This window comes from Narcine bancroftii, chromosome 4 (genome assembly GCF_036971445.1).
Source record: "Narcine bancroftii isolate sNarBan1 chromosome 4, sNarBan1.hap1, whole genome shotgun sequence".
Lineage (NCBI taxonomy): Eukaryota > Metazoa > Chordata > Chondrichthyes > Torpediniformes > Narcinidae > Narcine > Narcine bancroftii.
This window is the reverse complement of record NC_091472.1, coordinates 117,067,873-117,085,066: the sequence shown is the minus strand read 5'-3', so window position 1 is coordinate 117,085,066 and position 17,194 is coordinate 117,067,873. Positions and strand designations below refer to the sequence as shown.

At 39.6% G+C, this 17,194-nt stretch overlaps 1 protein-coding gene across 17 annotated transcripts in view; it reads right to left on the bottom strand.

The window, feature by feature from the left end:
* The window catches only part of fbrsl1 (fibrosin-like 1), an 898,034-nt gene that overhangs the window by 759,930 nt on the left and 120,910 nt on the right, over nt 1-17,194 (bottom strand). For 13 of the 17 annotated variants that reach the window (XM_069932521.1, XM_069932525.1, XM_069932524.1 and 10 more), the window contains exon 2: nt 3,905-3,973. The exons of the other annotated variants lie outside the window; for them this stretch is intronic. In XM_069932521.1, the coding sequence (XP_069788622.1) occupies nt 3,905-3,973 (69 nt within the window). The remainder of the gene's footprint in view (nt 1-3,904; nt 3,974-17,194) is intronic. 17 annotated transcript variants of the gene reach the window in all.

The window sequence follows — 17,194 nt, the reverse complement described above, 5'->3', positions numbered from 1 at the left end:
TGTTGATATACATCCTAGATTGCTCAAGGTTGAAGTCAAGGTATGGAGGAAGCAAGGACCTGTTAAATTAGTTTAACTCTTGTTGGCAAGTTAGAAACAAAAAAAAAGACACTGAGAAATGATTCAATTAATGACACACTGCAGGGATGTAGTGCTTCCATCAAACTGATTGAAAAGATCAAAGAGGAATAAAGACTGATGAAAGGAATAAAGGCATTGTTTATATCTATTTTCATAAAAGCATTTAAAGTTCTACGCAAAAGGCTTATTATCAAAATTGAGGCTAGTGAAAACAGAAGTAACAATAGCATCAGGGATATGAAATTTTCTTCAAACGCAAGCTGTACAAGGCAGATGCAAACACTTTTTTTTTTAAATATAAAGAGATTGTTTTTAAAACACAGAAATCCCATGCTATTGCCATAAGGAAGATCTGGCATTATGCTGGCTGTGGTCGTTCACACTGAACTGAACAAAGCCGGCATAATGCTGGGTCAATGTGTTTTTTTATATTGCAAGCCAGCATTTCGGGAGCAAGAGAGTCAGGACATGTAACACAACAGCATCGCCATCTAGTACCATATTTGACGAAACATTAGACCCACTCTTCACCCCCCCCCCCCCCAAAATTCCCCTGGTCTATATGCAAAGTTGAAATTAAGGTGATAAATGTGAGTAATGCCAACAGTGATCGTCATTGCTGCATGGCTCACTGCTATCTATCATTGAGGGCTGGTGGTGGATTATTGGGAGACTATCCTGGCAGCCAGCTGTTGGTCCTACATTGGACATTTCTGTGTTGAGAAAGTATCAAGTTTGAGAGAGACGAATCTGGACACTTGGGTTTGCAATTAAATGTTACTTTTATTAACACACAATTAATAGAAGAGTGTGGGAAAATCATAGCAGGAATAAAAGATACACACAATTTATAAATGAGTGCAGGAAAATACACGCAGTTTATAAAAGAACGTGGGAAAATGCGTGCACAATTTAATAAAGGTAGTCCTCGACTTACAACCGTAACTTGGACTGAAGAATCCGTCGTATCTCAGAATGGACATGGCAGAATTGTTCCTGAATGCGTGGAGTACTTAAGTCTTAAAGCAAACTTTTTAATAAAATCTTTTATCATCTTACATTTGACCATAACAAATTAAACCTTCCTGAATTTGATGATTAACCTTGGCAAATCTTTCCACATTCTGGTCCATGCTTATCTTGTTTATCGGCGTTCCGGGGTCCCAGGACTGAGCATAGCCATTTTGATTCCTGTGCGCATGTGCAAATCTTCGGTTGGCACATGCGCCCAACCAAACTCCAATATATGAACCCACTGAATGTTCACAAATTCGCACAGTAATCAAGTTGGCCACGCCCATGACCCCAGAATGCTGACTAACAAAGAAAATACGCACATTTTGGCTCTTGCATGCTTTGTATTCCTGTAATAGTTTGTGAAATACCATGTAAACCATGTCAATTTTATATTTTTAATAAATATATTTTTTTTTAATATTCTGTCATATGTCAGGTACTACAAGCAAAATATACGTGCACAATAAAACATGCACAATTTATAAAAGAGCATGGGAAGATCTACGGCAAATATTAATCTATAACGATCGATTTAAATTTTTTTCTTTCTTCTCACCTACCACCTTCCTTTAAAAATATTTCCATACATGTAATCATTGGGGGATGGTGACAGATAATGAAAGATAATGTTGAGGGCTTCAGACTGTTCAAATTGAGGACAAACCCACAGACCAGCTTGCTCACAGCACAAGGTGACTAGAGACACCTGTCGACAGCTGAGAGTGGGGCAATGTGATCAGTGTCAGGGCTGGTCTTTTATCACAATGCCACTCCCCAACACTAATCTTCTCTCCCTTAATATCTGAAGGCCTGTCAGTAATTGTCTTGAATACATTCAGCAACTGAGCATTCACATCCTCCTTCTGCAGAGTTCCAGATTCAGGACCCTTTGATACATACTTTTTATCTTATTCATGATTGTTCAAGCCCTATTTTGTAAGGCCAACAACCACCACATTTCTGTCCTGTCAAAACCATGAATTATGTACTCATGAATTAAATAATCTCTCATTCTCCTCCCAGCAACACATCAGTGGTTCACCCACCTAACGAAATGGTGAGTCTAAAAGAGGATGCATCACTATTTCACCAACAGTTCACTTCCTCTCCAGCTCCAGCCTATAACTCATTTCAAACTTCTGCATTTATAGGAGCATACATCCAAGATGAGCTAAACACCAAGTGCCTGCAGGTCAAGTATTTCCAAGTGAACTACTCTCTGTCAGCCAGATCGACTCTGCCTTTTACCTTTTCTGTAAAATTGCTGGCTGCTGGGAGAGAGCAGGGCAGCAGTATCATTATTAAAAAGATTTTTCTTTTTGTCCTACTTGCATGTTTTGTCCAAGTTTTAAATACTTGCCCGTAAATACACTAAAAGGTACACAGACACATCCTTACCCAAGTTGGTCACAGAATGCCTGATTGCCCTTGTTACTACCTCTGCTGCCTGCTTGAAAAAAGCCAGGTCTAGAATGACACCCACTTCCCACTCCATTTTATGTCAGAGATTTTTTTTTATATACACAACAGGCATAGTGTTTAAAAAGCCACAAATATCCTGGAACAAAGCAGCTGTATAAAAGTCACTTATTTCTGGTTCTGAGTAACATGGTTTCCAAACCTGCAGATAGAATAAACCTTGCAATTATGGTAAAAATTAGAAGGAATAATGGATAGTGAAAGCAAACAAATGTGAAGGCAAAATAGGTGGACAAGGGGAAAATCAAATTTAACAAAAATGTGAAGCCACGCAACTTTGAGTACAGAGGGATGAAACACACATGGCTCAAGATATAAAGAGTGTGTAAAAGGACTTGGGTATACATGTCCAATCATATACAGTAGCAGGATATATTGGGAGCATTTAGTAAAGCAGTGAATAAAAAGTAATATAATAAAAAGCCAGAGAGATTATCTTGAATCTACATAAGGTATAGGCCTCAAATGAAGTGGTGATCCCAATTCTAGTCACTTAACTTTAGGTTGGATGTGAATATGAACATATAATTACCTAGAATTGTTCTAGGAATTAGACATTTCACCCACAAGGTTAGACAGCTAGTGCCTTTTTTCTTCCTTTATGATTCTATGATAGAATTCGGGAAAAAATGTTTACAAATTTTTGGTTTATTTGTTTTAATACAGAATGTAAGCTTCTTTCCCTTGTAAATGTCGAGATTTGCGAAAAAGTAACTTTCATAAAGGATATTTGAAAAGAAGTCTACTCTGTCACTAACCAGATAAACTCTTTCTCAAATGTCAGGCAACTTCATAAAAGAGCAACTCAATTATTTGGAAAAACCCCATGTAGCCATTCAACTAATACTGATTGCACAAGTTCCCTGCCAAATCAAAGGATTTTTTTTTTAAAACTCATCTTGAATTTACTGAATATTGTCTCTTCAGATGGGCAATAAACAAGAGGTACCAACTATGTGAATATCATTATGGGAAATAAACTAGTTTATCTGAAGAGTTATCCTGCAAGCATACCTTTCAATTCATTTCCCAGCATTGTGGAGGTCGAGATTTCTATGGAGATCACAAATCCATCAAAATTGTGACTAATTCATTTTGACGCATCTAGTCTTAGTTTGTAAACAACTTTCCTCCAAGCATCATATATACATACATCTCAATTTATTTTCTTTTAAATTTCAAGAAATTCTCCAATTTCTGGATTAAGCAGGAAATCCTAGTTTAATCAACATAATTAAAATCAAGAGTTTTCCCATTGATTAACCAACAGCAGCAAAGCTAATACTTTACAATAAATGTTGAAGGGCAACACAAATATTTAACTCACGGTTTCGACTGCAAATTGAAACACATCTAAATGATGTAAATGATTGGGGAGATCACCATGCTTTTCTTCCTGAAAAGGTAAAATAGTGAAGTTCTTACAAAATCAGTTGCTAAATAAGAGCAAGATTACAATTATTTGTTTTAAAGAATACATGCATTAAATATAAACTTTACCATCCATTTTTAATGAACCACATACTATAATATCTTAAAAAGCTACTAGCAGCATTATGGGACATAGCCTCAAGGTTCAGGAGAGTAGATTCGGGGAGAAATAAAGAGGAACTGTTTTTTTAAGAGTAGATTTAGGATGGATATGAAGAGGAACTTTTTCCCCCAGAGTAAAGAATTTGTGGAATTCTCTGCCCAAGGAACCAGTAGTGGTGGTCTCATTAAATATGTTTAAGTCCATTAGATTTTTTCATTGTATGGGGAAATTATGTGTTATAAGAAAAAGACAGGCAAGTGGTCCTGAATCCATGGCCAGATCAGCCATGATCTTATTGAGTGGTGCAGGAACAAATGGGCGAGATGATCTATTCATGTTTTTCTGTTAATGACAGAGACATTGCAACAGGGACATACAATAGGTGTTTGAAATGGATTTCCTGCACACATTTCAGCAGGTTGTTTATTAAGAGAGAAGAAATATTACAATGAAATTATAACCATGCACAATATAGGATTACATTCATGGTGTGTCTCAAGTTATGACACAGAATTTTCTATTTTAGGCATGCACAATTTAAAAACGGGCAGCAGGTTAGTAATTCCATCTACAACAATTTAATCGTTACAAATATGTATATCAACCCAAATGATTTGCTTCTTCACAGGAAACTACAACAGAAATCCCACTTCAATCAAATCCAGAACAAATCATATCATGAACAATCGGAAGTTGAAGTGTTAAAGGAAAAGTTGTTGATCATTCAGCAAGGAGAAAGAGCACGTGGAGGAATGGAGCTCATTGGACAACTTTTCAAGGAAGAAGGTAAGAGACCTCATCATCCTTGTGGTGTGATAAATAGAATAGAGGGGATTCGGCATAGAGTAGAAACAAGCTGGTTGGAGCTAAGTATCTGGAATACGTTAACATTGTGAAAGCATTACAAGTATCTAGAATATGGAGAAAGAAAGAACAGAAACAAAGATGAAAAGTGTTCTTCCTACAGGTGATCCAATTTCCTTCCACATCCTTAAGATGTGCAAGTTGGCAGGTTAATTCATCACTGCAAATTTAGAATGTGGGTGACATTAAGGGGATCATAGGGAGGATAAAATAAGATTAGTGTAGGATTGGTGTAAATGAGTGAATGATGGTCAATGGCAAATTAGTGGGCTAAGGGATTTCTCTCCATGATGTGCCACTTTTCAATTAACAGGGTGAAATGAATGGGAGGGATCTTAGTTAGAGAGCAGAAACATGCTGTGTTTGGTTGAGAAACAATAGTGCTGAAGCCTGTGGAGCAAAATTCTCAATTGCAACTAGTCTGTAGTTATTGGGAAATATGGTCCTGTGTTCTATGACAGGGTTTAGCCCAAGGAAGTCAAGAGATGGTATTCAATGTAAGTGCGTTATGGACTGAAGAGAAATAAAAAAAACTATTGAAAAATGAGTTCCATCAAAAACACAAGATCATGAAATGAAAAAAACAAATCATCAACTACCAAAATTAATATTGATGCAAAATCAACTAATCCCTTTCACAATAGATAACCTTTCCTTTAGAGAATGGGAAGAGAAAAGGGATCAAAAGAATAGAAAATTGTTTTTCAGGAAACAAATTATCTTTTGAACGAATGAAGTACAAATATGATACAACTCACGGTACAATGTTTGCATACCACCAACTGAAAACCTACTTGAATGACAAATTGGGAAGCAGGCTGAGGTTACCAGAGGGAAGCAGTTTTGAATATGTGATTACAGACACAATAATAATTAAAAGATTTAACAAACATGTACATCAAACTGCAAGAGAAAAAGAACAAACGATGAAATAAGCTGTAAACCCAAACAAAAGTGGGAACAAGATCTCAACAAAGATAAAGAATAAAACATGGGAAAAGCTATGCTCCGGAACTATGAGAAATACAATAAACACGAGGTTACGCATGATACAATATAATTGGTTACACAGGCTATACACCACGCCCCAAAAGTTAAATAAATGGGACCCAACAGTATCAGATAGATGTTTTCGCTGTAAGAAGGAAACGGGAACAACAGTACATGCAATTTGGGCATGTGAGAAAGTGGAAAAGTTTTGGGAAGATCTAAATCAGGTATTAATAAAATCACAAAAAGCAACATACCAAAAAATCCAGAGATCTCTCTTCTAACTAATGAAAGAAGTAAAGAACTTGGACTCGATTTGGATGGAGCACAAAAAAGATTTATTATGACAGCCTTAGCTGTAGCAAAAAATGTATAATGTCAACTTGGAAATCAGAAGATAGCCTGAGAATAGAGCAATGGTACATAGAAATAAATAAATGTATTCCATTGGAAAAAATAACATATAATTTAAGAAATCACATTATTCGAACAAATTTGGGAACCGTACATGGAACACAACAGAGAAGTCCTACCGTGGACCTCCACCACCTAAAATGACAGAATGAGAAGACGAAATGAACTGACACAGTGTGTAAAAGTAGATGATACAATTTTCTTGTTTATTTTCATTGGGTGAGGACATTGTTTAATGGATTTAATGTATCGTACATGTTGAACGTTTAGTGGGTGGGGAGGGGGCTGGGAAGGAGGGAGGGAAGGGAGGGAAAGGGGAGAAAATGACACTGTGTATATTCAAGAGGGAAATGTTTATGTGTAGTTCGGTCAATATGGTTCATAGTGTGAAAAATTTAAAAATTAAAAAAAAAACAATACCATAATGATCCCACTTAGCTATCATTTTCTTAGTGCTATTTAGTTTCCCTGACCCTTCACACCTCAAGATTTGGATAACGAGTCTTTTAAACTGTGCTTCTGTGATTATAGTACAATTTAATATGAAAATTCCAAATAATATGCAAATATTTAGTAAGAAAAATGGAGAGCTATGACTGCAATGTAGGGAATAGTTATTGCTGTGGAGAAGGTTTATATAGTTTAACACAAACTAGTGGGCTGAAGGGTCTGTCTGCCCAGTTATAATTTCTCATATTTTAACAATCCTATTTCACCAAACGATAAAGTATAGCTGTGCAAAGCTATACTATGTAAAGTAGATTTTTTGTCTTCACTGTTTTGACAATGCAATTTCTTTAATTAAATAACATGTAATGTGTATAATTGTTTCCTATCACCTTAGGCACTTTTTTTACTCAGCCACTGAACAGGAAGATTTCTGCCTCAATGGCAATGTAAAACTGTCAGGATGGAATTTTTTATGCACTCGTACCCCTACACATTTTTATAGAGCAATTGACCACAGCCACTCTAAGAAACAGGCTTAATGAATACAATGTTCCCCCTCTGACAAACTCCACAACACAGGAAGGCGATGTAAAAGTGCCCATGAACACATCAGGACACAATGAAGGCAAGTGTGCTCTTTTTTTTTGGAATAATTCTGAAGTTTCTGTGATTAAAAAAACTCCCCAAAGACAAACTCCATACCATGGAACTCTTCTTCCCTCCTCCAGTATACTGTCAATATACTGTTTTACAGTAATAACATATTCAAATACAAGACTGTCACTGACTGGCCCAATGTTTATCTTTACCACAGGAACAATTATGGGATAGAAACAGTGACCAACTTTCTCTTCTACAAATATTACTTTAATGTGCTGTGTTTAAATACAAACCAAATTTAATGCTCTTTAGTTTGGTGAATCAGTCCATTGCACAAAAAATAAATACTGACTGTTCGAAAGCACAAGAACACAAGATGAGACCTTTCATAAATGAAAAAACCCACTAGACTACAAATCTGTGCTAGATGCTTCCATTTTTTTTAAAATCAACTAATTTTTACTATTATTAAAACTACAGTATCACAATATTAATCATTTCCTGGAAACGTATCGGAAGTGAAACTCCAGTTCCAAACTATACAGACTTGCTCTAAACTTTTACAGCCAAACTGCATTGGTTCGTGGGGGAAAACAATAATTTTACCCTAATTCTTTCCACACACCATAGCCAATGAAATAATCTAATTTTTTAAATTTACAATCAAGTTATCAGTTCAAAAATACTGGAATAACTTTTTAATTAAAAAATGAAAACTAGAATTTCCCCTACCCATATTATTTAACAGAATGGATTAACGCAAGCCAAATGCTGCAAGAATAAAAATAGCTGCAGCATTTTGATAAATGTATTTGATAAATCAAATTATTTCTAAGAAACCTTTAGCTGAATGTGAAAGATGTCAGTACCAAGAAAGTGGACCTACAATTATGAGGATCAGTAAAAAAAAAAATCACAAGAGTAGCAAGCAAGGGAGTTATAAGTGCATGGTCAATCACAGCCAAAAAATTTCCAGTGTTGAAGCCTACTCATAATAAACAAATGCACCAGACTGAAGTACATAGAGTTCATAAACTGCAGTTTAGATATAATTTATAAGCTTTTTGGCTTAGAGCTTTATCTATTACATTGTTCTCATTTTGTCACACTCTGTATTGCTAAGAAAGCACATGGGATGTGCTGTCATTCTTGCCAAGTCACAAAATCTGACCTATAGCTTTTCAAGCAGTAAAAATCATTCTTTATGACTACATTGCCTGCAGCGAATTACAACTGCATTGCATCAAGTAAATGTTACTGGGTGCTTTGTTTCTGCTGCTCCTTTCCAGGGCCTGCCTTGGTCTAGTTGCGGGAATTCATGGCGAGCCCCACAGTAGCCGAGCACTTCTATTTCTGCTTCCACAGAATATTTGCCCATGCTGCAATTTTCCAGGGTCGCTGAAATCCACGTCAGCCAGGAGCAGTTGGATGTCCTCGGGTAGCTACTCCAAGAATTCCTGCTCGAATATGATGCAGGGCTCGTGGTCTCCCAGGAGGGCCAGCATCTTGTTCATGAGTGCTGACGGGGATCTGTCCCCCTAGCCCATCCAGGTGGATCAGCAATGCCCCCCTCTCTCGCCGCAAGAGCCCGAAGGCCTCGATTAATAGGTCTTTGAAGGCAGCGCTTCTGCCTTCCAATGGTGGCCTGTGGATGAAGTTGGCCACTCTGTCTGCAGTCTCTGGATCGAGGGCGTTGACCACATGGTAGAACCGCGTGGACTCAGATGTGATGCCCAAATCTGGAATTGAACCTCAGCTTGGTCAAACCGTCCAGAAGGTCGGGAGCTTGAGGTCGACTGCGCTGATCGCTGCTTCGCTATCCATTGCTGGGTTTAGATGCCGTCTAAACCAACTGCTACAAAGAAACACACTCTCTCAGTGTGGGAGGTTAAGCTCTGAGATTTATTTTGTACAGTTGGAGTTCCTGCCTGTTTGATGGGCTGAACATCAGCCACATGAATAACAATAGCGGGGGGAACATTCTTGCATGTGAATACCTTTCTTCACCAGCCTGTTATTGATTTGTTAGCTGGGCAGCTTGGCCAGTGCCATTTTAGGGCTGCTGGTCTTGTACTGCTCCAGATTCAACCACACCGGTTCACTGTGTTAAGGGATGTGTTACAGTGTGTTAAGCTGATGTTTACTACTGTGCGTGCCACGTGATGTGCTGGCTCGATCTCTGCGGTGGTGGGCCGCCACAATAGAATATTAAATTGTGGTATAACAAAGGTATAAGATATATCGAAGACTGCTACATGAAAGGAACTCTTAAGTCCTTCGAATAATTAAAACACAAATATGGAGTGGACAATGGGACCTTCTTCTGTTTTCTCCAGCTTAGATTATTCTTAAAAGATGAGGACCAACGTTGACTTCACCTGAAATTAGTGAAATGGAACAAACGGTCTGGATGGAGAATACATCCAAATTTATAACAGAAACGTTCTATGCTCTCCAGAGCCAAAGTGCAAAACCAGGATTACAGAGGTCAAGAGAAAGATGCAAGTCGGACTTGGGTGTGGTGATTTCAGAAAGAAGCTGGGTTAGATTGGTGCAAGGACAGCATGACATCAATTATAAATGCAAGATATCGATTGATTCAGTATATTTTTTTTTAACACCAATTATATCTTACCCCACAAAAATTAAATAGATCAAAAGCAGAAAGATCAGAGATCACCTATAACCTCAGAAACAGTCATGTATTTTTAAGAATATGGAATTTATACCCAAGGTACATCAGGATAAATCTTAACGATTCCCCCTCTTATCATCCCCCACCCACCTGTGCTCACAGCTCCAAGGACCCTATACAAGTCAGGTTATTTGTCCCTTGGTGGGAGTGGGGTTTTTCCTAGGTGAAGCCAATCTTTCTCTTTTACTTTTTCTTCTTGTTTCTTGCAGGGTGGGAAGGTTCCTCTTATTTTGTTCTTCTTTCTCTCTATTATCTTTTTCTCCCTTTGGTTTAACATGGACATTAAATTTGCATTTTTGTAGTTTTGTAATTTTTCTTTCTTTATAATAATTGAATCACATGTTGACTTTTTTCTCATTTTAATATTTATATGCACATCAATATTTGTACAGTTTTGTTATTATTGATATTTTTCTTTTTGATTATTCTTCATTTTGTCTGCATGTTGAATGAAAATTCTCAAAATAAAATATTCAAAACAGAAAGCAGTATTTACGAATTGCTGTTTTAGAAGTGATCCAGAGCTGAGTAGAGAGCCAGCGATAATTGCATCTGCTGTGGAACAATTGTGAAGATAGTTTCTGGGGAAAGTGCCACGGGACAGTGAGGGGAGGAAGGGGATGAACAAACCAGAGAATCACAAGGGGCTGAGATCAGGGAGAACAATCGTTACCTATAGTGTTTAAAATTAGTTAACATTTTTTTCATGAAGCTATCGAGAGGGGTGTTTAATCAGTCAGATCAACACCCATTCTAGAGCACGATCAACAATAAGATTAAGGACAAAATATAAAATCTGCCTTATTTTCTTGCATGTTAGAACAGATTTGAGTATCACTTTTGAAAGTGAGAAGAGCCATTAACCACATTTATTTCACCTTAATTCCTTTTTCTGTATTATTTTGATCGATATATCGGACCATTTGACATTCAGTTGATTCAGTAAGATACAGTGGTGTCTTGCACTTTACATATCAGTCTCCAAGATAAATCACAACTTAGCAACCAGTGGAGCAGATATGGTAAAAATAGACCAGCTGAGTTCTTCCAACATTTTGGTGTTTTACTACAATTACGTGTTGCAAACACTTTCAATGCTCATCTTTATCAACAACAACCTGATAAGGCACTCAAATAACATCAACAAACAACTTCTTTTTGGCTTCAGCCCATTTAGAGGGTAGGATCATGGAAGCCAAGTACAGAGTGAGACTTCTCTCAGACCACTCCCCCCAAATCTTGACTTTAGACATGCCAGATAAGCAGGACATGGCATAAAGGTGGCATCTTAATACTTTGCTATTCAAAAAGCCAGAGTTTGTAGATTTATAAGATCTCAAATAACTCAGTTTTGTGAGGACAATTGGCCCTCTACTCCAGATAAATTTCCTCTATGGGACACCCTCAAGGCGTACTTGAAGGGCCAGATAGTTGGGCATACGAAGATGGTCAAGAAAAATTATGAGGGAAGTGGAGGAAATGGAAAAGGACATAACACAACTAGAGAAGGATTTTCAGGAATAAGGCCTAGAGGACCATTAGAGCTCTCACAAATGAGAAATTGGAATATAATACGCTTCAGATGTACAGTATGGAAAAGGCTATTATGAGGTAGAGACAAAAATATTATGAGTTGGGGGAGAGAGCACATAAGGTACTCGCTTGCCAGATGATGGCAGAACAAGCCTCTAGAACAATTAATGCAATATGAATGGGGAATGGCCAGGTCTCTTACAGACCAAAGGAAATTAATGAGGCCTTCAGGGAATTTTATGAAGGATTATATAAATCTGAATTGTCTGGGGACCCCAATCAAGAGGACGAGTTCCTGGCCAGATTAGACCTCCCCTGCCTGAACCCAGAGAATCAGGCAGGATTTCCTTTTACTGAGGAAGAACTGGGTAAAGCATTGAGTGCCTGGCAAACAGGTGAGTCTCCGAAGGAGAATTTAAGGACATTAATGCCTCTGCATATGGAGGTGGTAGAGCAGGCTAGGGAAACAAGGTCCCTGCCAGAATCTTTTGCAGTGGCGATTGTTACGACGATTTTGAAGAAGGGTAAGGATCCACTTATGCCCTCTTCCTATAGGCCAATTTCTCTGCTTAATACCAATTACAAGATCCTAGCCAAAGCCTTAGCAAATAAATTGGCATTGCATTTGCCGAAATTGATAAACAAGAATGAGACAGGCTTTGTGCAGGGAAGGCAGGCAGTAGACAATATTGGCAGTTTGCTGAATGTTATGCATCTGGCACAATCTAGAAATGAGAAGGGTCTGGCCATCTCTTTGGATGCAGAAAATGCCTTCGATAGACTGAAGTGGGAATTTTTATTCAAGGTGCTGGAGAAGGCAGCACTGAGACCAATTTTCAAAAATTGGATTGGGATGCCATATCACGTGCCGAAGGGAAAAGTTGAAACCAATGGGCAGGTCTCTCCAGCCTTCCCACTTACCAGATCTAGTAGGCAAGGGAGCCCATTTTCACCAGCTCTCTTTGTGCTGGCGATGGAACTGTTGGCAGAAGCCATTCGGCAGGATCCATACATCAACGGTTATAGAGTGGGCCAGGAGGAACACAAAATTAACTTGTTCGTTGACGACATACTGATGTATTTGACAGACCCTGCGACTTCCTTGCCTAAGCTGCATGAGGTACAAGAGGACTATGGAGAACTTTCTGGGTATAAGATCAATTGGGATAAGAGTGAGGGGATGCCACTTACTGAGGGTAATTATAATCAATTTAAAGGAATTAGTTTAAAGTGGCCACAGAAGGGGATCAAATACCTAGGAGTTAATATTGATAGCGACTTGAATAATTTATACAAGTTAAATTATGCCCCCTTGCTGGGAAGAGTCGAGAAGGACTTAGAGGTGGATGCCCCTGCCTATCACTCTGGTAGGCAGGGTCAACTGCATTAAAATGAATGTGTTGCCAAGATTCCAATATCTTTTCCAAACATTGCCTGTGCCGTTGCCCCAGGGTTTCTTCAAACAGTTATCACATATGGTTAGGAGGTTTCTTTGGAATGGAAAGGTACTAAGGGTCTCTGTGGAAAAATTAACATGGGACTATAGTCTTGGCGGATTGAGATTGTCGGACTTCAAAAAATATTATTGGGTAGCTCAGTCGAGATACAACGCCTCCCTTTTTCAGGGAAGAGATGTACCATCCTGGGCACAAATTGATCTGCAAGAAGACAGCGAGAAGATAGCAGAGAATTTTATTTATAAATGTTAACAGGAAAGAAGTGCAGCCCCATATTAAAACAAGTAATTAGTATCTGGGCCAAAATTAACCAGTATTTGGATATTAAGATGGGGTTTTCACCAAAAACACCCTGGACTCCAAATAAATTAATACTATTGACAGTGGGTAACAAGATTCTGTACATCTGGCTCCATAATGGAGTCAGATGTATAGAGGACTATTACGAGCAAGGGCAATTAATGTCGTTTGAACAGCTTAAAAATAAATATTATTTACAGAATAAAACATTCCACTGCTATCTTCAAATAAGGTCTTTTCTACGGGACGTATTAGGTCCAGGTATGGTCCTACCTCATTGCAGTAGCATAGAGGCCTCGATTCAAAGGGGGATCAGCAAGAAATTTATTTCAGCAATGTATTACCTGTTCCAATCAGAGGGACCCAAACCGGGCCTTCATAGGTCGAGAGAAAGATGGGAGTCGGACTTGGGTATTATAATTGATGAAAGTTGCTGGTCCAAGCTATGCTGGGAAAGTGTGACCACGGTCTTTAATGCAAGGTACAGGCTGGTCCAGTATAACATTTTGCACCAGTTGCACATAATGCCACAGAAAATCCATAGATCAAAGTCAGAACTTCCGGACAAATGCTTCAGGGGTGGTGTTGCAGCTGGGACTTTTGTACATGCAACCTGGTCGTGTGCCAAGATGAGGCCCTTTTAGGTGGATCTAGGCCAAGTCCTGGAAAAAATTATAGGTAAACAGTTCCCTCAGGACCCAGAGGTGTTTCTGCTGGGGAATATAAAGGACATAATGCTTACATTGAAGCTGTCCAAGTTTCAAATCCAATTTGTGTTAATAGTATTGGCAGCGGCCAGGAAGTGCACTGCTGTCCGACTATTCTTAGTATCGAGCGATGGAACAAGGAAATCCAAAGTTGCGTTCCCTGGAGAAAATAACTTACAATCTGAGAAACAAGTACAGCATCTTTCATGGCAGGTGCAGCAGGTGGTAAAGAGGGTGAATGCTATGTTGGCATTCATAGCAAGAGGATTTGAGTACAGGAGTAGGGAGATCCTGCTGCAGCTGTACAGGGCCTTGGTTAGACCACATCTGGAGTACTACGTGCAGTTTTGGTCGCCTTATCTGAGGAAGTATATCCTTGCCTTAGAGGGGGTGCAGTGAAGGTTCACTAGACTGATACCAGGGATGGAGGGACTCGCATATGAAGAAAGGTTGGATAGAAGGCTTGAATTTAGAAGATTGAGGGGGGGGATCTTATAGAAACTTTAAAAATTCTTAAGGGTTTAGACAGACTAGACGCAGGAAGGTGGTTTCCAATGCTGGGAAAATTCAGAACCAGGGGCCATAGTTTAAGGATAAAGGGTAAGTTTTATACGACTGAGATGAGGAAAAATTTCTTCTCTCAGAGTGGTAAGTGTGTGGAATTCTTTGCCACAGGAAGTAGTTGAGGCCAGTTCCCTGGCAATATTTAAGTGTAGGTTAGATTTGGCCCTTGTGGCCAAGGGGATATGGGGAGAAAGCAGGAACCGGGTACTGATCAGCCATGATTATAATAAATGACGGTGTAGGCTTGAAGGGCCAAATGGCCTACTCCTGCACCTATTTTCTATGTTTCTATTTAGCAGCCATACATGCATGGAAATGACTGTTCTACCGTTCCCTGCTGCGGCTCCCTCACTCCCGCACTGATCCCGATCAAAGAAAGTCAAGAATGAGCACCGACCCGGAAGCTGTCCATTGAGCAGTGATGGTCCCGGTTTCTTTTCTCATTTCCTTTTATTATTTGTATTCTTATTCATTTCCTTAATGTTAGTGTTTGTTATTGTTGTCAACATTGTAACATGAACTAATTCCTGGATGAAAAATTATAAATAAAATATTTTTTAAAAATCAGGTAGTTGCCTGAATAAAAAGGATGGGGGGGGGGGGGGGGGGGGAGAAAGCATACAAGCTAACAGGTGAGGTAAGAGGTGGATAGGAGTGCGAAGGTAGAAGAGAAAGCTGAGAAGTAACTGGGGGAAGAGGGCCAACAAGGATAGCTCTCTGATGTAAAGTAAGGACGGGGGAAGGGATCAGCAGAAATTGAAGGTCTACATTTATGCTGTCACTAATTATTTGTCATTTTGAACTTGTACCTTTTCTGTCCATGAAATCCATGCTACCCAATTGCACCTAATTAACCTACCAATCTTATACAAATTTGAGGGTGGGAGGAAACTGGAGAAAACTCGTGCAGATCACAGGGAGAATGTACCAACCCCTTTACTGCCAGCTCCAGATTTAAACCCAGCTCACTGGTCCTGTAATAGTATTGTTCTACCTATACCACCCACTAAGATAACTTTGAATATTTTCTTTTTTTTCTGTATTTCTTTCCTCATTTTAATTCAGTTAAATATACCCCTGAAGTTTTTTTTTAAGTTTTTGTCATTAGTATTTTAGCCACCAGCTTTCCCCACATGTTAGTCTGATAACAGCAGGAAAGAACATATCCCTGAATCTTGTAAAGCATTTTCAAATTCTTGCATCTTCTACCTAAAGGAAAGGGGTAAAGAGAGTGTAACCAGGGTGTGATAGGCCTTTTAATATTTCCTGAGGCAGAAGGAAGTGTAGACCATTAGAGGTAGGTTGGACTGTGCGAAAGACTGAGCTACATTCAGAACATTCTTGCTGTCTTGGGCACAATAGTTCCCACACCAAGCATCCTGATTGGATGGCACATCTGGCGCATCTATAAATTTCCAGTGAAAACATTTAGGCTTTTTACAGGTATGAAAGGAAAGAATTTTAGGCTACAAGGATAGCAAAGGTGGGCTTGCTCTTCTACAGAGAACCCCTCTCTTTGGCTTGGCTTCGCAGACGAAGATTTATGGAGGGGGTAAATGTCCACGTCAGCTGCAGGCTCGTTTGTGGCTGACAAGTCCGATGCGGGACAGGCAGACACGGTTGCAGGGGAAAATTGGTTGGTTGGGATTGGGTGTTGGGTTTTTCCTCCTTTGCCTTTTGTCAGTGAGGTGGGCTCTGCGGTCTTCTTCAAAGGAGGTTGCTGCCCGCCGAACTGTGAGGTGCCAAGATGCACGGTTTGAGGCGATATCAGCCCACTGGCGGTGGTCAATGTGGCAGGCACCAAGAGATTTCTTTAGGCAGTCCTTGTACCTTTTCTATGGTGCACCTCTGTCACGGTGGCCAGTGGAGAGCTCGCCATATAACACGATCTTGGGAAGGCGATGGTCCTCCATTCTGGAGACGTGACCCACCCAGCGCAGCTGGATCTTCAGCAGCGTGGACTCGATGCTGTCGACCTCTGCCATCTCGAGTACTTCGACGTTAGGGATGAAAGCGCTCCAATGAATGTTGAGGATGGAGCGGAGACAACGCTGGTGGAAGCGTTCTAGGAGCCGTAGGTGATGCCGGTAGAGGACCCATGATTCGGAGCCGAACAGGAGTGTGGGTATGACAACGGCTCTGTATACGCTTATCTTTGTGAGGTTTTTCAGTTGGTTGTTTTTCCAGACTCTTTTGTGTAGTCTTCCAAAGGCGCTATTTGCCTTGGCGAGGTCTGTTGTCTATCTCGTTGTCGATCCTTGCATCTGATGAAATGGTGCAGCCGAGATAGGTAAACTGGTTGACCGTTTTGAGTTTTGTGTGCCAGATGGAGATGTGGGGGGGCTGGTAGTCATGGTGGGGAGCTGGCTGATGGAGGACCTCAGTTTTCTTCAGGCTGACTTCCAGGCCAAACATTTTGGCAGTTTCCGCAAAACAGGACATCAAGCGCTGAAGAGCTGGCTCTGAATGGGCAACTAAAGCGGCATCGTTTGCAAAGAGTAGTTCACGG